The sequence below is a fragment of the Entelurus aequoreus genome, linkage group LG27, assembly GCF_033978785.1.
Source record: "Entelurus aequoreus isolate RoL-2023_Sb linkage group LG27, RoL_Eaeq_v1.1, whole genome shotgun sequence".
Classification (NCBI taxonomy): domain Eukaryota; kingdom Metazoa; phylum Chordata; class Actinopteri; order Syngnathiformes; family Syngnathidae; genus Entelurus; species Entelurus aequoreus.
Genome location: NC_084757.1, coordinates 5,780,127 through 5,803,180, shown reverse-complemented (window position 1 = coordinate 5,803,180; position 23,054 = coordinate 5,780,127). Strand labels below are relative to the sequence as shown.

Genomic DNA, 23,054 nt, shown 5'->3' with positions numbered 1-23,054 from the left:
CACATTAGTACAGGATACATATGTGTACATATTATCTTTATATGTAGTACTTTGACATTTATGTGTATTGTGTACATATTATCTTTATATGGGCTTGAGCCCCCCTAAAATAGGCCTAACAACGCCAATTAGCCTGCACACCTGTGGGATGTTCCAAATAAGTGTTTGATGAGCATTCCTCAACTTTATCAGTATTTATTGCCACCTTTCCCAACTTCTTGGTCACGTGTTGCTGACATCAAATTATAAACTTAATGATTATTTGTAAAAAAAAAAAAAAAAAAGAAGTTTATCAGTTTGAACATCAGGCAGCCCCTCCCACCTCCAAAGACATGCACCTGGGGATAAGCCCCTCCCACCTCCAAAGACATGCACCTGGGGATAGGCCCCTCCCACCTCCAAAGACATGCACCTGGGGATAGGCCCCTCCCACCTCCAAAGACATGCACCTGGGGATAGGCCCCTCCCACCTCCAAAGACATGCACCTGGGGATAGGCTCCTCCCACCTCCAAAGACATGCACCTGGGGATAGGCCCCTCCCACCTCCAAAGACATGCACCTGGGGATAGGCCCCTCCCACCTCCAAAGACATGCACCTGGGGATAGGCTCCTCCCACCTCCAAAGACATGCACCTGGGGATAGGCCCCTCCCACCTCCAAAGACATGCACCTGGGGATAGGCCCCTCCCACCTCCAAAGACATGCACCTGGGGATAGGTTGATTGGCAACACTAAATGGTCCCTAGTGTGTGAATGTTGTCTGTCTATCTGTGTTGGCCCTGTGATGAGGTGGCGACTTGTCCAGGGTGTACCCCGCCTTCCGCCCGAATGTAGCTGAGATAGGCTCCAGCGCCCCCCCGCGACCCCAAAGGGAATAAGCGGTAGAAAATGGATGGATGGATGGAGTTTGAACATCAAATATGTTGTCTTTGTAGCATATTCAACTGAATATGGCTTGAAAATGATTTGCAAAGGATTGTATTCTGTTTATATTTACATCTAACATAATTTCCCAACTCATATGGAAACGGGGTTTGTACATTTTGAAAAGAAGTGTATAAAAAATCGTCATAATTGAACAGTGAATCAAATAAACTCCAATAATACTACACAAAGCAAATAAAAGCATCATTTACAATACTTGTTTTTTTCTTTGATGGTAATCGGTTTTGTATTATATTTTAAAATGTGGGAAGTTTTCATGGCCTTTTCCTCTCTCTCTTATTTCAGAATCTAATAAAACCTGGCCGTCACTTCCTGGTAGCGGCTATGTTGCCGTAACCATGGCAACACCCGTGTTTTTTTTTTTTTAAATAAACCTTTATTTATAAATTGCAACATTTTTACAAACAATTGAGAAATAATAATAATAATAATAATCCAAATAAGTACAAAAGCAGTACTAAAAAAACCGCGCCGGGGGGGCGGGGGGGTTACCATGGCAACAGCCGGGCGCTGGTGTCAACACTGGGTGCTGTGACGTCACCTTCGTCTGTGGCGCTTTGAGTCGAGTCGGAGCGAACTTTCTGTCTTCTTGCGGCCGAGTGAAGGTGGACTCAACGTGGGTTTAGTTGTCGTCCACGGCCGCCGAGATGGACGGAACTCTGCAGGTCAGCCAGCAGGTGGCGGCTTCCTTCAAAGCTTTTCTCATGAAGAGCAGCAGCAAAAGCAACTTAAACCTGTGAGTGACAGCTTGTAGTAGCATTAGCACTAATGCTCATGCTAATAAGCGTGCTAGTGCTAATGCTAATAAGCGTGCTAATGCTAATAAGCGTGCTAGTGCTAATGCGTGTGTTAGTGCTAATGTTAATGCTAATAAGCGAGCTAGTGCTAATGCTAATAAGCGTGCTAGTGCTAATGCTAATAAGCGTGCTAATGCTAATAAGCGTGCTAGTGCTAATGTTAATGCTAATAAGCGAGCTAGTGCTAATGCTAATAAGCGTGCTAATGCTAATAAGCGTGCTAGTGCTAATGTTAATGCTAATAAGCGAGCTAGTGCTAATGCTAATAAGCGTGCTAGTGTTAATAAGCGTGCTAGTGCTAATGCTAATGCCAGTGATAATAAGCTAGTGATAATTATCTTGTGTGATGACTGTATTATGATGATAGTATATATGATAGTATATATCTGTATCATGAATCAATTTAAGTGGACCCCGACTTAAAGAAGTGTAAAAACTTATTGGGGTGTTACCATTTAGTGGTCAATTGTACGGAATATGTACTTCACTGTGCAACCTACTAATAAAAGTCTCAATCGATCAAAGCGTGCTAATGCTAATGTGTGTGCTAGTGCTAATGTTAATGCTAATAAGCGTGCTAGTGCTAATGCTAATAAGTGTGCTAGTGCTAATGCTAATATGCGTGCTAATGCTAATAAGCGTGGTAGTGCTAATGCTAATGCACGTGCTAATGTTAATGCTAATGCTAATAAGCGTGCTAGTGTTAATAAGCGTGCTAGTATGTGGGCTCTGTACCGAGGATGTCGTTGTGGCTTGTACAGCTCTTTGAGACACTTGTGATTTAGGGCTATATAAATAAATATTGATTGATTGATAGTGTTAATGCTAATGCTAGTGCTAATAAGCGTGCTAATGCTAATGTGTGTGCTAGTGCTAATGTTAATGCTAATAAGCGTGCTAGTGCTAATGTTAAGCGTGCTAGTGCTAATGCTAATGCTAATATGCGTGCTAGTGCTAATACTAATATGCGTGCTAATGCTAATAAGCGTGCTAATGTTAATGCACGTGCTAATGTTAGTGCTAATGCTAATAAGCGTGCTAGTGCTAATGCTAATAAGCGTGCTAATGCTAAAGCACGTGCTAATGTTAATGCACGTGCTAATGTTAGTGCTACTGCTAATAAGCATGCTAGTGTTAATGCTAATGCGCGTGCTAATGTAAATGCTAATAAGCGTGCTAGTGCTAATGCTAATAAGCGAGCTAGTGGTAGTACTAATATGCGTGCTAATGCTAATAAGCGTGCTAATGCTAATGCACGTGCTAATGTTAATGCTAATGCTAATAAGCGTGCTTGTGTTAATGCTAACGCGCGTGCTAATGTAAATGCTAATAAGCGTGCTAGTGCTAATGCTAATAAGCGTGCTAGTGCTAATACTAATATGCGTGCTAATGCTAATAAGCGTGCTAGTGCTAATGCTAATGCCCGTGCTAATGTTAATGCTTATGACAATAAGCGTGCTTGTGTTAATGCTAATGCCCGTGCTAATGTTAATGCTAATGCCAATAAGCGTGCTTGTGTTAATGCTAATGCGCGTGCTAATGTAAATGCTAATAAGCGTGCTAGTGCTAATGCTAATAAGCGTGCTAATGCTAATAAGCGTGCTAGTGCTAATAAGCGTGCTAATGCTAATGCGCGTGGTAGTGCTAATGTTAATGCTAATAAGCGAGCTAGTGCTAATGCTAATAAGCGTGCTAGTGTTAATAAGCGTGCTAGTGCTGATGCTAATGTTAGTGCTAATAAGCGTGCTAATGCTAACGTGTGTGCTAGTGCTAATGTTAATGCTAATAAGCATGCTAGTGCTAATGTTAATAAGCGTGCTAGTGCTAATGCTAATAAGCGTGCTAGTGCTAATACTAGTATGCGTGCTAATGCTAATAAGCGTGCTAGTGCTAATGCTAATGCATGTGCTAATGTTAATGCTAATGCTAATAAGCATGCTAGTGTTAAATAAGCGTGCTAGTATGTAGGCTCTGTACCGAGGATGTCGTCGTGGCTCGTACAGCCCTTTGAGACACTTGTGATTTAGGGCTATATAAATAAACATTGATTGATTGATAGTGCTAATGCTAGTGCTAGTGCTAATAAGCGTGCTAATGCTAACGTGTGTGCTAGTGCTAATGTTAATGTTAATAAGCGTGCTAGTGCTAATGCTAATATGCGTGCTAATGCTAATAAGCGTGCTAGTGCTAATGCTAATGCACGTGCTAATGTTAATGCATGTGCTAATGTTAGTGTTAATGCTAATAAGCGTGCTAGTGCTAATGTTAATAAGCGTGCTAGTGCTAATGCTAATGCTAATATGCGTGCTAGTGCTAATACTAATAAGCGTGCTAATGCTAATAAGCGTGCTAGTGCTAATGCACATGCTAATGTTAATGCACGTGCTAATGTTAATGCTAATGCTAATAAGCGTGCTAGTGTTAATGCTAATGCGCGTGCTAATGTAAATGCTAATAAGCGTGCTAGTGCTAATGCTAATAAGCGTGCTAGTGCTAGTACTAATAAGCGTGCTAATGCTAATAAGCGTGCTAGTGCTAATGCTAATGCACGTGCTAATGTTAATGCTATTGCTAATAAGCGTGCTAGTGTTAATGCTAACGCGCGTGCTAATATAAATGCTAATAAGCGTGCTAGTGCTAATGCTAATAAGCGTGCTAATGCTAATAAGCGTGCTAGTGCTAATAAGCGTGCTAATGCGCGTGTTAGTGCTAATGTTAATGCTAATAAGCGAGCTAGTGCTAATGCTAATAAGCCTGCTAGTGCTGATGCTAATTCTAGTGCTAATAAGCGTGCTAATGCTAATATGTGTGCTAGTGCTAATGTTAATGCTAATAAGCGTGCTAGTGCTAATATTAATAAGCGTGCTAGTGCTAATGCTAATAAGTGTGCTAGTGCTAATACTAATATGCGTGCTAATGCTAATAAGCGTGCTAGTGCTAATGCTAATGCACGTGCTAATGTTAATGCTAATAAGCGTGCTAGTGTTAATGCTAATGCGCGTGCTAATGTAAATGCTAATAAGTGTGCTAGTGCTAACGCTAATAAGCGTGCTAGTGCTAATGCTAATGCTAATAAGCGTGCTAATGCTAATTCACTTCACCTGCTAAAAAAAATTCCAGCATGCTAAAATGCTAACTGTCGCTGTAACATATTTGGCTCGGTTGAAAAGTCTGCAAACAGAGGGGTTGGTCAACGGAGGTTACGCTAACCGCAGGTACGACCACCTGTCCCGGCTGATGATGCGCGTCATCGAAGAGCGTCCGCACGACGTGGTGGACGTGGTGGAGGACCTGAGCCACGACGTCAAGCTGCGGCTCTACGAGGACACGCAGAGCAACCTGCAGGACCTCCAGCAGACCACCATGGCGGAGGAGCTGGCCGAGCAGCAGCGGGTCCTCTACGTCCGGGCCGAGGACGCCGAGCACGAATACGAACTGGTCGGTACCTCGCGCTCCCACGTCCACACCCACGTCCACACCCACACCCACGTCCACACCCACGTCCACACCCACACCCACGTCCACACCCACACCCACGCTCCCTCAACTCTTCTCCTCTTCAGATGGAAACGGCTCTCCCCAACGTGAGCGAGATCGCCTACTTCCTGGAGCAGGCGGGTGTGGGCCTGGGCCGGGAGGAGATGCAGAGGGTCTTCCTGGCCCTCAAGCAGCTGGTGACCGCCAATCCCATGCAGCGCTGCCGGCTGTGGGGGAAGATCCTGGGCACGGACAGGAGCTACATCATCGCCGAGGCCGAGTTTGAGGCGGAGGAGGAGGACGAGGACGGAGAGGAAGACGCCGCCGACGACGAGGCCAAGGAGACGGACCCCAAAGACAAAGGGGAGAGCGAGGTGAACCACCACCGTGGTAGCGAGTGGGTCTGACGCTCGCTCTGAGCTGCACTACTTTGCTCTCCAAACTGCAATTGTTAGCATTCAAATGTTAGCATGCTAGCTTTTTTTTTTGCTAATTTAGCAGATTTCCTTGACAGTTACAGTTAGCATTTTAGCATGATGACGTATAAGCCAGCTATAATTTGTTGTTAATTTAGCAGGTATAAACTTTAGCGTCAAATATTTTGCTACTTGACACCTGTTAGCATGCTAATGCACTTTTAATCTAACTGGATCTCAAAGTTAAAAAAGTTTTTCAAACTAATGTACGTATACACCTGGCATATTTTGGTACTTGACGCATGCTAACTTTAGCAGGCTAGCATGTTAAATACTTTTTTTAAGTACACACTCCAGAGTAATATATTTTGGTACATGTTACTGTTAGCATTTTAGCATTGTAGATTGTTTAGCTGATGTAGCAGATATAAACCTCAGCATCAAATATTTTGTCACTTGACGAATGATAATGTTAGCATGCTAATGTTAACATCCTAGCATTTTTTTTTAGCTAACTTTGTAGGTATACATCTCAGTCATATTTTGACACTTGATGCACGTTAACATTAGCAGGCTAGCATTTTTTAACACATTTTTCATGTACACACCTCAGAGTAATATATGTCGGTACTTGACACATGTTACAGTTAGCATGCTGACATTAGCGTGCTAGATTTTTTTTTAGCTCATTTAGCAGGTAAACACCTTAGCATCAAATATTTTGTTACTTGGCGAATGATACCTGTTATTAGCATGCTAACGTTAATATAGTAGCTTTTTTTGCAAAATTTGTAGGTTTACACATCAGTCATATTTTGGTACTTGATGCATGCTAACTTTAGCAGGCGAGCATGCTAAACACATTTTTTAGGTACACTCTCCAGAGTAATATATTTTGGTACTCACATGTTACAGTTAGCATTTTAGCATGATGACATGTAAGCATGCTATAATTTTTTGTTAATTTAGCAGGTATAAACTTGAGCGTCAAATATTTTGTTACTTGACAAATGATACCTGTTAGCATGCTAATGCACTTTTAATCTAACTGGATCTCAAAGTTAAAAAAGTTTTTCAAACTAATGTACATATACACCTGGCATATTTTGGTACTTGACGCATGCTAACTTTAGCAGGCTAGCATGTTAAATACTTTTTTTCTAAGTACACACTCCAGAGTAATATATTTTGGTACATGTTACTGTTAGCATTTTAGCATGCTAGATATTATTTAGCTTTAGCTTTTTTTGTGCTAATTTAGCAGGTTTCCTTGACAGTTACAGTTAGCATTTTAGCGTGATGACACATAAGCGTGCTATAATTTTTAGTTAATTTTGCAGATATAAACCTCAGCGTCAAATATTTTGTTACTTGACGAATGATACCTGTTAGCATGCTAATGTTTGTATACTAGACGTTTTATTATAATAACAATAATTTAATTTCTAAAGCACTTTAAATCAAACTGGATCTCAAAGTGCTACAAAGTTCAAAAGTTTTTCAAACTAATGTACGTATACACCTGTCACATTTTGGTACTTGATGCATGCTAACTTTAGCAGGCGAGCATGCTAAACACATTTTTTAGGTACACACTCCAGAGTAATATATTTTGGTACTCACATGTTACAGTTAGCATTTTAGCATGATGACATATAAGCATGCTATAATTTTTTACTTAATTTAGCAGGTATGAACCTCAGCGTCAAATATTTTGCTACTTGACAAATGACACCTGTTAGCATGCTAATGCACTTTTAATCTAACTGGATCTCAAAGTTAAAAAAGTTTTTCAAACTAATGTACGTATACACCTGGCATATTTTGGTACTTGACGCATGCTAACTTTAGCAGGCTAGCATGTTAAACACATTTTTTGGGTACACACTCCAGAGTAATATATTTTGGTACTTGTTACTGTTAGCATTTTAGCATTGTAGATTGTTTAGCTAATGTAGCAGATATTAACCTCAGCATCAAATATTTTGTTAATTGACGAATGATAATGTTAGCATGCTAATGTTAACATTCTAGCATTTTTTTAGCTAACTTTGTAGGTATACATCTCAGTCATATTTTGACACTTGATGCACGTTAACATTAGCAGGCTAGCATTTTTTAACACATTTTTCATGTACACACCTCAGAGTAATATATGTCGGCACTTGACACATGTTACAGTTAGCATGCTGACATTAGCGTGCTAGATTTTTTTTAATCTAATTTAGCAGGTAAACACCTTAGCGTCAAATATTTTGTTACTTGGCGAATGATACCTGTTATTAGCATGCTAACGTTAATATAGTAGCTTTTTTTGCAAAATTTGTAGGTTTACACATCAGTCATATTTTGGTACTTGATGCATGCTAACCTTAGCAGGCTAGCATGCTAAACACATTTTTTAGGTAAACACTCCAGAGCAGGGGTCACCAACGCGGTGCCCGTGGGCACCAGGTCGCCCGTAAGGACCAGATGAGTCGCCCGCGGGGCTGTTCTAAAAAAATTTAAAAAATTTTTTTAAAAAAAGAAATAAAAAAAAAAAGAAATTTTTATTTTTATTTTTTAAAATTAAATCTACATAGAAAAAACACAAGATACACTTTCAATCAGTGCATCAACCCAAACAACCTCCCCCATGCACACTCATCCACACAAAAGGGGTTATTTCTTTCTGCTACCAATATTCTGGTTCCCACAACATAGACAACACATCTGCAAGGGCCACAGTCCCTGAACACAACATAGACAACACATCTGCAAGGGACACAGTCCCTGAACACAACATAGACAACACATCTGCAAGGGCCACAGTCCCTGAACACAACATAGACAACACATCTGCAAGGGCCACAGTCCCTGAACACAACATAGACAACACATCTGCAAGGGCCACAGTCCCTGAACACAACATAGACAACACATCTGCAAGGGCCACAGTCCCTGAACACAACATAGACAACACATCTGCAAGGGCCACAGTCCCTGAAGCACACATGATTGTATAGGCTGCTGGTCCACTAACATTTTCATTAATTACTATTTTTTATGTAATTATTTTTATAATGTTTTACTTTCTTTTTTATCCAAAAAAATGTTTTTTATTTATTTATCTTATTTTATTTTATTTTTAAAAAAGGGCCTTATCTTCAACAGACCAGGTTGTCAATGAAATTAGATTTGTTTAAAGGGTTTTTTAAAGCAGGCCCAGTCCAGATAATGTCCAAGTCGGACTCAGCAACACACACCTTCATTCATGTACACAGAAAAAAATTAGGGAGCACAACAGATTGCATATAATTTATAAACAAAATTACATTTTCAAAATAAGCATTTATGTACAGTCCAGATTATGTCCAGGTCACTCAAATTAGGGAACACAACAACAGATATCATATAATCTATAAACATAATTATACTTTCAAAATAAGCCTTTGAGGACTTCTCATCTTTTCTTTAATGTTTTTTGGCATCATTATCGTTTTCAACCATGTAACTTTCTAAAGTTAGAAAATACTGAATAAATGTTTTAAAGAAAGTAATACTAAGTGAATATCTGTTTTTGGCCTTAAAAATAAACCTTTTACCGAGTACTATAATTAAATGGACTAAATCATGATTGTCAATGAACTCTCCTAAAATAACAGAAACCACATTAAACTTCATAAACAAACCAATCCTTAAACACATTTTTTCAACTTCCACCCAAAACAAAGACACAATATGACAATACCAAAACAAATGCAGGGTGGATTCAGGCTCCTGACAACAAAATCGGCAATCATCTGACTCTGTCATATTCCATAATTTTAACATTTTCCCTGTGGGTAAGAAGTTATAAATAATTTTAATTTGAAAATAACGATTTTGCACATGGATAGTGGTTTTATAGATTAGTTTGAATATGGCATCTCATGGCAACGGGCAGTCAAAAAAGTCCTCCCATTTTCCATTTGTGTTGTATGAGGCAGCCTTCAAAGATTTCTTTATTAAATACAAATTATATATTTTTCTATTTATTTTAGTTCCTTTTTGCCAACTAGAATTTCTTATTAGAGGTTTACAAACTAATAATTTAGTAGTTCCATAATTAATTATTTGTTTCCATCTTTTCCCAATTACTCCAGTTAGTTGATAAAATGGAAAGCTTGAGCAAGCATCACCATACATAGCTCTTAATTCATCATACTTCATCATTTTAACATTCTCATTGATAATATCATTGACAAAAATGATTCCTCTTTCAAACATATTTTTCCAAAAGAAAGGCTTTCCATCTATTACAATATTAGAGTTCATCCATATTAACTGCTGCAAAATATCGTCTCTTTTTTCTGGCACATCAAATTGAAAACACCACTATGAGTGGATTGTTTCCTTTATGAACCCCGCCATGTTTCCCAGCAGACTCTCTGGGAGGGGATCACTTGTAAAAAAGGATACAATTTCTTTTGATACAGTACATGTTTTTTGTCCAACAGGACATTTGTGTACCACTCAATGTTTAAATACATCTTTGGAACAATTGATGCTTTTAAAGACAGACACATAGCTTCAAGGTTGAGAAGTTTCAGGCCCCCATATTCATACTCTTTGTACAAAACCTTTCTCTTAATCTTTTCTGGTTTGCCGTTCCAGACAAAATCGAAGACCCTCCGCTCATAAATCTTAAAAAAGTTTTGTGATGGAGCTGGTAATGACAAAAACAAATAAATAAATTGAGGAATAATTAACGAGTTGGCAATAGACATTTTACCATACAAGGTTAGGGATTTCCCTTTCCATAATTGCATAATTTTGTCCAGCTTTCTTAGTCGATTATCATAATTTACTGAGCCTAGATCTTCCAGATTTTCTGGGACAACAACACCAAGTATGTTAACTGGTCCATTTGTCCACAAAACAGGCACTTTGCATTCCATTCGAAAGGACGTTCCCTTTAGATTTCCGATCCTTAACATTTTACATTTATCATAATTAAGCTTAAGGCCAGATTGCTGTGAAAATATGTCCAAAAGATTAAGAAGGTTCCGCAAATAATGAGGAAAAATCTTATCTTTGTGAATCAGCCTTTTCTGACATGAACTTCATCAAGAACAAACACAGAACACGCCTCACTGATGCACATCTGCAAGACTCACTCAGAGTTGCAGTGTCAAGTTACACACCAGAGTACAACACACTAGTTAACAGCATGCAATGCCAGGCTTCCCACTAACTGACAAAGAAACAGATAACAGATTTGGTGTCCAGTTCAAAGTGTGACATGATTTCAAAATTTGAGAGTTTACTTTTGTATTTTACATGAGTTATTATTTGTACAAACATGGTGCGAAGTAATTCCTGATTTGTTAAAAAATGTTAGTGGCTAGCTAGTTAAAATGGGATATTGTGATTTCACAAGACTGTCTTAGAAGTGATCATTTGAAAATGTTCAATTTGAAAAATGTGCACTTACAGAAAATATAAAAATAAAGTATTGCATATTGATATTTATCTGTTTCTATATATATTTATTGTGAGAAATCATTAAGATGATCAGTGTTTCCACAAAGATAAATATCATTAATTATTAATAATAACAGAGTTAAAGGTAAATTGAGCAAATTGGCTACTTCTGGCAATTTATTGAAGTGTGTATCAAACTGGTAGCCCTTCGCATTAATCACTACCCAAGAAGTAGCTCTTGCTTTCAAAAAGGTTGGTGACCCCTGCTCCAGAGTAATATATTTTGGTACTTGACACATGTTACTGTTAGCATTTTAGCATGATAACACATAAGCATGCTATAATTTTTAGTTAATTTTGCAGGTATGAACCTCAGCGTCAAATATTTTGTTACTTGACAAATGATACCTGTTAGCATGCTAATGTCTGTATGTTAGCTTTTTTTATTATAACAATAATTTAATTTATTATGCACTTTTAATCAAACTGGATCTCAAAGTGCTACAAAGTTTTTCAAACTAATGTTGTACGTATACACCTGTCACATTTTGGTACTTGACAAATGCTAACGTTAGCAGGCTAGCATGTTAAACACATTTTTAGGTACACACTCCAGAGTAATATATTTTGGTACATGACACATGTTACTGTTAGCATTGTAGATTGTTTAGCTGATACCTGTTATTAGCATGCTAACGTTAATATAGAAAGCTTTTTTTTTGCTAATTTTGTAGGTATACACTTCAGTCATATTTTTCAGCTACACACCTCAGTAGTATATTTTGGTACTTATAGTTAGCATTTTAGCATGCTGACATTAGCATGCTAGATATTATTTAGCTAATTTAACAGGTATACACCTCAGTGGCAATTATTTTGTTACTTGACAAATAATACCTGTTAGCATGCTAATGTTAGTATAGTAGGTTTTTTGGGGGGCAAATTTTGTAGGTATACATCTCAGTCATGTTTTGGCACTTTATGCATGTTAGCGTTAGCAAGCTAGCATTTTAAACATGTACACACCTCAGAGTAATATATCTTGGTGCTTGACACATGTTACAGTTAGCATTTTAGCATGCATTCTTTTAGCTAATTTAGCAGGTTTACACCTCAGTGTCATATTTTGGTACTGTATTTCAATAAGCTTTATATTGTTAGCATGATAGCATTGTACTGTTAGCATGCTAGCTTTTTTAGCTCCTTTTGCTTATATTTCTTGTTACTTGACGCTATATGGCTAGCGTGCTAACTGTTAACATATCAGTTGGGTTTTGGCTCTTCAGCATTCACACAAAATGTCTACCAAAATTGCATTTTCTAGTTCTATATTGTACTGGCCTGTAAGGTGAAAACTACCAAAATGGGCCCCGCGTCCTCTGTGGCCCTCAGTGCAAAAAGTATGGGCACTTTTTTTTTGTTTAGAAGAGGTATGTCAGTGGGTGTTGTTGACCTGATGTCCTCCACAGTTGGATCCACTGCCTCAGTCCACCTACAAGCCCCCGCCGGTGGTTCCCAAGGAGTCCAAAGGGACGGGCGCTAACAAGTTTGTGTACTACGTGTGCAACGAGGCCGGCCTGCCTTGGACCAAGCTGCCGTCCGTCACTCCCGCTCAGATCACCATCGCCCGGCAAATACGCAAATTCTTCACGGGGAGGCTGGACAACCCCATCGTGAGCTACCCGCCCTTCCCCGGGGACGAGTCCAACTACCTGAGAGCGCAGATCGCCCGCATCTCCGCCGGCACGCAGATCAGCCCGCAGGGGTTCTACCAGGCCATCGAGGAGGAAGGCGCCGAGGAGGAAGGAGGCGACGAGGACGGGATTGAAGAGAACCCGGAATTTGAGGGCGTTCCAGTCGGCGAGTTGGTGGAGTCTTTGTCCTCCTGGGTGCATCATACTCAGCACATACTGCAACAGGTCTGTCCCGTCACCTCTAAACCTTTCAATGGATTAGGAACTAGAGATGTGTCGGGTTCAAACACTGATGACATTTATTAAACAAGACAAGAAGCAAGGAATTAAACCGAGACAGAATTCAATTTAGCTCAATTGAGGAGAAACGCATAGACACTACCCTGGCGTCCCACGCTCTGACGAAAGATTGTCCTCTTTTATTTGGATTTTCCCTGATTACATGGCAACGGCTGTTTCTAAGGGAGGGGGGTCGTAAACAGCCATCGCCTTTGGTTACCAAACAGTTCAAAGAAAAGGTCGTAAAACAGTTCAAAGAAAAGGTGCCTGGAGGGAGGTCAGGTCTGCCTCCTCTCCGCTTTGTAGATCCCGGGTCAAGACAAAATCTTCCCGTGGATTACAATACATCAAAGAAACCGACACCCTCATGTCGCTCCCCATCCTACACAGTGGAGTTTTACAAGCCTTTTGCTTGGTAGGATCAAAGACAGCTTTTGTCCTCTCGCCGGGAACTCATTGACACACAAAGTTTTGTGATAACTTCGATACAATTATTCTGACAGGATGTCTGATCCCCATTTGGTTTTTAGGCCTCAGAGCCCAACCTATTTCGAGACCTCAACCCATACTTAGACTAAAGATTGTACAAATAAATGTTTTATTGCAAATAACTAAAGTAAACATAACTAGAACATTCCCACATAAATTTGATGGGCCTGCTATCTGTGCTGTGAACCCCTGGCCCGGGATTGATTAAAGCTAACATCTAGCTTAAAACGTCAGCATGCTAACGTTAGCTTGTTATAATCGGACCCGTCGGTATACTCGGAAGACGGGGACAGGTCTCAAAACCCATGAAATTTAGGTTTAAATGATGTAAGATGCTAGCATAAAATGTTAGCATGCTAATGTTAGCATGATAACAAAAGACACATTTGCATACCTTTCAAGATGGCGCCAAGTATCAAAATCCTTTATTTTTAGGTTTATACGGATGAAATGAGCAACACTGTTAGCATAAACTCTGATTGCGCTAACATTAGCATGATAACAAAGGAAATGTTAGCATAATGCTAAGATGGCGCCAAGTACCAGAAGCCATTATGTTTAGGGTAAAAGTAATCAAATTAGCTGAAATAATAGCATAAAATGACATACTAATGTTAGCATGATTACATAGTGGAATCTACCATAGATCCAAGATGGCGCCAAATATAGAAAGCCATCATTTATAGGTTTGTACTAATAAAATTAGCAAAAAATGTTAGCATGCTAACATAGGAAAAGTTAGCATACTGCTAAGGTGGCGCCAAGTACAAAAAATCATGATGTTTAGGGTAGAAGTAATCAAATTAGCTGAAATTATAGCGCAACATTTTTACATACTAATGTTAGCATGATTACATAGTGGAAGTTACCATACCTTTAGATGGCGCCAAATATAGAAAGCCATGATTTTTAGGTATGTACTAATACAATTTGCAAAAATGCTAGCATAAAATGTTAGCATGCTAACATAGGAAAAGTTAGCATACTACTAAGGTGGCACCAAGTACAAAAAATCATTGTTTAGTGTAGAAGTAATCAAATTAGCTGAAATTGTAGCATAAAACTTTTCCATACTGATGTTAGCATGATACCATAGTGTAAGTTACCATACCTCTAAGATGGTGCCATGTATCGAAAGCCATGATTTTTTAGGTTTATACAAATAAAATTAGCAAAAATGCTAGCATAACATTTTAGCATGCCAACATAGGAAAAGTTAGCATACTTGTAAGATGGCGCCAAGTATCAAAATCCATGATTTTTAGGTTTATACGCATGAAATCAGCAAAAAATGTTAGCATAAAATATGACTATGCTAACATTAGCATGATAACAAAGGAAACGTTAGCATAAAATATGACTATGCTAACATTAGCATGATAACAAAGGAAACGTTAGCATAATATATGACTATGCTAACATTAGCATGATAACAAAGGAAACGTTAGCATAAAATATGACTATGCTAACATTAGCATGATAACAAAGGAAACGTTAGCATAAAATATGACTATGCTAACATTAGCATGATAACAAAGGAAACGTTAGCATAAAATATGACTATGCTAACATTAGCATGATAACAAAGGAAACGTTAGCATAAAATATGACTATGCTAACATTAGCATGATAACAAAGGAAACGTTAGCATAAAATATGACTATGCTAACATTAGCATGATAACAAAGAAAACGTTAGCATACTGCTAAGATGGTGCCAAGCACCAAAAGCCATGATGTTTAAAATCAGCTAAAATTATAGCATAAAACGTTAGCATCATAATATTAACCTGAACACAGGAAAAGTTAGCGTATTTCTAAGATGGCGCCAAGTATCAAAATCCTTTATTTTTAGGTTTATACGGATGAAATGAGCAACACTGTTAGCATAAACTCTGATTGCGCTAACATTAGCATGATAACAAAAGGAAATGTTAGCATAATGCTAAGATGACGCCAAGTACCAGAAGCCATTATGTTTAGGGTAAAAGTAATCAAATTAGCTGAAATAATAGCATAAAATGACATACTAATGTTAGCATGATTACATAGTGGAAGTTACCATACCTCCAAGATGGTGCCAAATATAGAAAGCCATGATTTTTAGGTTTGTACAAATAAAATTAGCAAAAAATGTTAGCATGCTAACATAGGAAAAGTTAGCATACTGCTAAGGTGGCGCCAAGCACAAAAAATCATGATGTTTAGGGTAGAAGTAATCAAATTAGCTGAAATTATAGCGTAAAACTTTTCCATACTGATGTTAGCATGATACCATAGTGTAAGTTACCATACCTCTAAGATGGTGCCATGTGTCGAAAGCCATGATTTTTTAGGTTTATACAAATAAAATTAGCAAAAATGCTAGCATAAAATTTTAGCATGCCAACATAGGAAAAGTTAGCATACTTGTAAGATGGCGCCAAGTATCAAAATCCATGATTTTTAGGTTTATACGCATGAAATCAGAAAAAAATGTTAGCATAAAATATGACTATGCTAACATTAGCATGATAACAAAGGAAACGTTAGCATAAAATATGACTATGCTAACATTAGCATGATAACAAAGGAAATGTTAGCACAAAATATGACTATGCTAACTATTCTAGCTAGGGTTAGGGTTAACCCTAACCCTAACCCTACTCTGCTAACCCTAACCCTATTCTATTCTATGGTGCTAACGCAGGTGTCTGGTGTCATCAGGGCCACTGCACCTGTATTCTATTCTATGGTACTAACGCAGGTGTCTGGTGTCATCAGGGCCGCTGCACCTGGGTGAACCTGGCGGTGAAAAACGAAGACGAGTCCAACGAGGACGACGGCGACGAGATAGAAGAGGATCCCGACGAGCCCGAGCCGGAGGTGGGACCCCCTCTGCTCACGCCCCTCTCGCAGGACGCAGGTCAGCCTGTCATCCACACCAGCCTGTCTTTCAGACTGTCATCCACACCAGCCTGTCTTTTAGCCTGTCATCCACACCAGCCTTTCTTTCAGCCTGTCATCCACACCAGCCTGTCTTTCAGCCTGTCATCCACACCAGCCTGTCTTTCAGCCTGTCATGCACACCAGCCTTTCTTTCAGCCTGTCATCCACACCAGCCTGTCTTTCAGCCTGTCATCCACACCAGCCTTTCTTTCACCCTGTCATCCACACCAGCCTTTCTTTCAGCCTGTCATCCACACCAGCCTTTCTTTCAGCCTGTCATCCTCACCAGCCTTTATTTCAGACTGTCATCCACACCAGCCTGTCTTTTAGCCTGTCATCAACACCAGCCTGTCTTGTAGCCTGTCATCAACACCAGCCTTTCTTTCAGCCTGTCATCCACACCAGCCTATCTGTCATCCACACCAGCCTGTCTTTCACCCTGTCATCCACACCAGCCTTTCTTTTAGCCTGTCATTCTCACCAGCCTTTCTTTCAGACTGTCATCCACACCAGCCTGTCTTTTAGCCTGTCATCAACACCAGCCTTTCTTTCAGACTGTCATCCACACCAGCCTGTCATTTAGCCTGTCATCAACACCAGCCTTTCTTTCAGACTGTCATCCACACCTGCCTGTCTTTTAGCCTGTCATCAACACCAGCCTTTCTTTCAGTCTGTCATCCACACCAGCCTGTCTTTCAGTCTGTCATCCACACCAGCCTGTCATCCTCACCAGCCTTTCTTTCAGCCTGTCATCCTCACCAGCCTTTCTTTCAGCCTGTCATCCACACCAGCCTTTCTTTCACCCTGTCATCCACACCAGCCTTTCTTTCAGCCTGTCATCCTCACCAGCCTTTCATTCAGACTGTCATCCACACCAGCCTGTCTTTTAGCCTGTCATCAACACCAGCCTTTCTTTCAGACTGTCATCCACACCAGCCTGTCTTTTAGCCTGTCATCAACACCAGCCTTTCTTTCAGTCTGTCATCCACACCAGCCTGTCATCCTCACCAGCCTTTCTTTCAGCCTGTCATCCACACCAGCCTTTCTTTCAGCCTGTCATCCACACCAGCCTTTCTTTCAGCCTGTCATCCACACCAGCCTTTCTTTGGTCTTCTCCAGTTAGTCGGCTGTGATCCCTATAGGCCGCAGCGGTAATACCCTTTTGCAACCACTTGGGGCAGTAATGACAATATCAAACAAAGAAGATATAAATATGACTAAAGTGGTGAAGCTGTGTTGTCATTTGCACACTTCAGGTAAGAAACAAACTATAAAATATGGACAGATTATTTAAGAAACATGTAAATAATAAATTGTTTAGAATTCAATTTAGCTGCAATTTATTTGTTTTTATTTACCCCTCACTATTTTATTTATTGTAGTACTTATATTTATTGTGTGAACGCTGCAAAACATTCACACACTTCTTCTTCTTTTCTAGATTTTGCCGCGCTCTACATTCCACATTTTTTATCCGATTCAAAACATTCCAACTTGAAACTGTTCAGCCTATTCGGGAATTGCAGGCTTTCTCTTGACGAATTCCTCAAATTCCCAGATTTCCCTGAATTCCAGGTTTTCCCGGGACATTTTTCCCCATTCAAAATGAATTGGCCATTTTTCAAAATTCCACCATTTCCACATTTTTCAACCGATTCCAACCATTCCACTTTCAACACATTCCACTCATCTTGCTCATTCAAACTATCATTTTTCCAAGTCACAAAAAATTCCAGGAATTCCCAGAATTCCCGTTTTTTTAAACCCTTTTTTCACCCTTTTTTCTGGCGACTACTCCTTCCACATTTTTCAAGCCACTTCAAACGTTCCACCGTCCAAACATTCCTCTTAATCAGGACAAAAAAACAAAGTTGTTTTTTGAATGGAAAAATTCCCGGTTTTCCCGAAATTTCAGGAATTCCATAATACCATTTCTCAATTAAAAATGTTACTACTTCAACATTTTTCAACCAATTTGAAAAATTCCAACACCAACCATTTCAACGCATACACAACATTCAAGTCTTTTAGCATTTTCTAAAAAAATTCCCGTTTTTCCTGAATTCCCAAATTTCCATGAAATTTCCATTAAAATCAATGGGACATTTTTCAAAGTTCCACAACTACCACATTTTTCATCTGATTCAAACGTTCCAACTTCAAAATATTCAGCCTGTTCAGGAATTCTGTGCTCTACTTCAACAATTTAAAAAAAAAATCCTGGATTTCCAAGAATTCCTTTTTAGGGATATTTTCCACATTCAAAATGAATTGGCCATTTTTCAAAATTCCACCATTTCCACATTTTTTAACCGATTCCAACCATTCCACCTTCAACACATTCCACTCATCTTGCTCATTCAAACTATCATTTTTCCAAGTCCCAAAAAATTCCAGGAATTCCCAAAATTCCCGTTTTTTTAAACCCTTTTTCACCCTTTTTTCTGTCGACTACTCCTTCCACATTTTTCAACCCACTTCAACCGTTCTACCGTCATAAAATTCCTCTTAAACAGGAAAAAAAACAAAGTTGTTTTTTGAATGGAAAAATTCCCGATTTTCCCGAAATTTCAGGAATTCCATAATACCATTTCTCAATTAAAAATGTTACTACTTCAACATTTCTCAACCAATTTGAAAAATTCCAACACCAACCATTTCAACTCATTCACAACATTCAAGTCTTTTAGCATTTTCTAAAAAATTACCGCTTTTCCTGAATTCCCAAATTTCCATGAAATTTCCATTAAAATCAATGGGACATTTTTCAAAGTTCCACAATTCCCACATTTTTCATCTGATTCAAACGTTCCAACTTCAAAATATTCAGCCTGTTCAGGAATTCTGTGCTCTACTTCAACATTTTTTTTTAAAAAATCCCGGATTTCCAACAATTCCTTTTTAAGGATATTTTCCACATTCAAAATGAATTGGCCATTTTTCAAACTTCCACCATTCCCACATTTTTCAACCGATTCCAACCATTCCACCTTCAACATATTCCACTCATCTTGCTCATTCAAACTATCATTTTTCCAAGTCCCAAAAAATTCCAGGAATTCCCAGAATTCCCGTTTTTTTAAACCCTTTTTTCAGCCTTTTTTCTGGCGACTACTCCTTCCACATTTTTCAAGCCACTTCAAACGTTCCACCGTCAAAACATTCCTCTTAATCAGGACAAAAAAAACAAAGTTGTTTTTTGGATAGAAAAATTCCCGGTTTTCAGGAAATTTCAGGAATTCCATAATACCATTTCTCAATTAAAAATGTTACTACTTCAACATTTTTCAACCAATTTGAAAAATTCCAACACCAACCATTTCAACGCATTCACAACATTCAAGTCTTTTAGCATTTTCTAAAAAATTCCCGCTTTTCCTGAATTCCCAAATTTCCATGAAATTTCCATTCAAACAATGGGACATTTTTCAAAGTTCCACAATTCCCACATTTTTCATCTGATTCAAACGTTCCAACTTCAAAATATTCAGCCTGTTCAGGAATTGTTTCCCATCTTTACTCCTCAGAAATATTCGAGACCCCTCCGTGGAGCCCCAGCCTGTCCTCCTCGCTCACCCCCCAGCACGCCATCGCTGTGATGCGCTCCAACTGCTGGCCCGGGGCGTGTGCGTACGCTCACGGAAAGTAAGCTGGAAATGTATTTGTGCTTGAACGATACACAAGGCTGCAGCTAGGGGGCAGCAGTGCTCATATTATGAACATTTCTGTCCTCATCATTGAGGACCACTGTCCTACAAGGCCACTGACAAAAGTGTCTTCACGCAGGAAGTTTGAGAACATTTATGTCGGCTGGGGGCTGAAGTACCCAGGGGACGGCTACAGCCCGCTTCTCCCGCCGCCACCCCAGAACGAGTACCCCAGTGCGCCCGAGATCACCGAGGACGTGGACCCCACGGTGGAGGAGGAGCAGGCGCTGCAGGACGCTTTGGACGAGAAGCAGGCCGCCGAGGAGGCGGAGGAGGGCGACTCGGATGAAGAACAGGACGAGGAGGATGATTGAGGTTAATCATTGAACATGGATGATGTGAAGGTGGTGTACTAATGTTTGGCCGTTGTTGTAGGAGAGGGATGTCAGCATATTGTTGGAAGAAAATCAAACCAAAAAACAGTAAAAATGTCAGAAAAATGATCAAAAATACTAGGGATGTCCGATAATATCGGCAGGCCGATATTATAATATCGCCGATAAATGCGTTAAAATGTAATATCGGAAATTATCGGTATCGTTTTTTTTATTATCGGTATCGGGTTTTTTTTGTTGTTTTTTTAAAAATTAAATCAACATAAAAAACACAAGATACACTTACAATTAATGCACCAACCCAAAAAACCTCCCTCCTCATTCACACAAAAGGGTTGTTTCTTTCTGTTATTAATATTCTGCTTCCTACATTATATATCAATATATATCAATACAGTCTGCAAGGGATACAGTCCGTAAGCACACATGATTGTGCGTGCTGCTGCTCCACTAATAGTACTAACCTTTAACACTTCATTTGACTCATTTTCATTAATTACTAGTTTCTATGTAACTGTTTTTATATTGTTTTACTTTCTTTTTTATTCAAGAAATTGTATTTAATTTATTTATCTTATTCTATTTTATAATTTTTTTTAAAAAGTACCTTATCTTCACCATACCTGGTTGTCCAAATTAGACATAATAATGTGTTAATTCCACGACTGTATATATCGGTTGATATCGGTATCGGTTGATAGCGGTATCGGTTGATATCGGTATCGGTAATTAAAGAGTTGGACAATATCGTAACATCGGCAAAAAGCCATTATCGGACATCCCTAAAAAATACATAATGTAATGAGAAAAGGCAGAAATGTTGATTTTTTTTAATTTTTTTTTTTTTATTGAACAATGTACATACAAACATATGTTCTCAGGAAAGAAAATTAAAGCAAATACAAATATAGTATTAAAATAAAAATAAACAATATGATAAAATTCAAAAAGACTAAAAAGGGCTAACTAAATCACTTTAATTTTTTTCAATAAAGATACCAATTTATGGGCTTTTGTACTTTTCGTTTTCCAAGATTTCATTGATCATTTGAAGCCAATTAGAAAATGTAGGTTTTACTTCCAGAAATCGACATTTATGTAGAAACATTTTTGCTTGGAGCATAATAACAGAAATGTTGATACTGGTACTACCCGTTGTTACTTACAACACAAATATTTTGAATAAAAGTCTTAAGTATAAATTGTTTTTTTTTGTATTTTTCACAAAATAATGCTTTACATTTTTAGCGTGCGGCCCTTCGTGTTACAGGCTATCATTTCCCGCCCAAACAATCTGTGTTTGCTACTATTAAATAAGTGACAATACTGTTCAGTTCAGTTTCGGTTTCAGTTTATGTGGAACATGCATACGATACAATGTCGTGCATCACACAATATATTTGTTTCATTACAGCACGTCCGAAAAGGAGTAGGAAGAAGCCGAGCTTATTTAATCCTACCCCTTTTCATACCATAGCAATTTTATCCCATTTCCTTGTTGTCTGTAACAGAACAGGGAACAAATAAATAATATACTATAGTAAGCATACAAATAAGCAAACAGCTTCCTCCCTCAGGCCGTAAGACTCTTGAACGCATTAAAATAATTCCCTCAATTCCCCCCAAAAATGGATTAACTGGCTGGAATATAAAGACAATATACCTAGAGATGTCCGATATTATCGGCCGATAAATTATTTAAAATGTAATATCGGAAATTATCGGTATCGTTTTTTTTTATTGGTATCGTTTTTTTTTGTTTTTTTTAAATTAAATCCACATAAAAAACACAAGATACACTTACAATTAGTGCACCAACCCAAACCCCCCCCCCCCCCCCCCTTTACACTCATTCACACAAAAGGGTTGTTTCTTTCTGTTATTAATATTCTGCTTCCTACATTATATATCAATATATATCAATACAGTCTGCAAGGGATACAGTCCGTAAGCACACATGATTGTGCGTGCTGCTGCTCCACTAATAGTACTAACCTTTAACAGTTAATTTTACTCATTTTCATTAATTACTAGTTTCTATGTAACTGTTTTTATATTGTTTTACTTTCTTTTTTATTCAAGAAAATGTTTTTAATTTATTTATCTTATTTTATTTTATACATTTTTAAAAAAAGGACCTTATCTTCACCATACCTGGTTGTCCAAATTAGGCATAATAATGTGTTAATTCCACGACTGTATATATCGGTATCGGTTGATATCGGTATCGGTTGATATTGGTATCGTAATTAAGAGTTGGACAATTTTGGAATATCGGGCATTGGCAAAAAGCCATTATCGGACATCCCTAAATATAACATAAATCCATAAACGTGGATGCATATGCAAGAGTGCAATATATTTATCTGTACAGTAATCTATTTATTTTTATCTTCCCCTTATTGCTTTTTTTATCCTGCACTACCATGAGCTAATGCAACAACATTTCATTCTGTAAAATTCAAATTTGCATGACAATAAAAAGCCAATCTAAATATTAAATACATATATAATCTTTGTTCCAATAAAAAAAAAAAAATAC

At 38.5% G+C, this 23,054-nt stretch overlaps 1 protein-coding gene across 1 annotated transcript; it reads left to right on the top strand.

The window, feature by feature from the left end:
* Positions 1-1,483: 1,483 nt before the first annotated feature.
* On the top strand, positions 1,484-22,268 carry rsph4a (radial spoke head component 4A). The gene is made up of 7 exons (XM_062038924.1): positions 1,484-1,682; positions 4,959-5,181; positions 5,307-5,594; positions 12,551-13,000; positions 16,306-16,447; positions 19,998-20,115; positions 20,257-22,268. Exons 1-7 carry the CDS (start codon positions 1,594-1,596, stop codon positions 20,489-20,491), a joined length of 1,545 nt encoding a protein of 514 aa, XP_061894908.1. The 5' UTR covers positions 1,484-1,593; the 3' UTR covers positions 20,492-22,268.
* Positions 22,269-23,054: the final 786 nt, after the last annotated feature.

Excerpts from the sequence above, each read along its gene's own strand:
- rsph4a (XM_062038924.1), top strand. The coding sequence starts at position 1,594 with ATGGACGGAACTCTGCAGGTCAGCCAGCAGGTGGCGGCTTCCTTCAAA. Across the intron at positions 5,595-12,550 it reads AAGACAAAGGGGAGAGCGAG|TTGGATCCACTGCCTCAGTC; the intron begins GTGAACCACCAC and ends TGTCCTCCACAG. Across the intron at positions 13,001-16,305 it reads CTCAGCACATACTGCAACAG|GGCCGCTGCACCTGGGTGAA; the intron begins GTCTGTCCCGTC and ends TGGTGTCATCAG.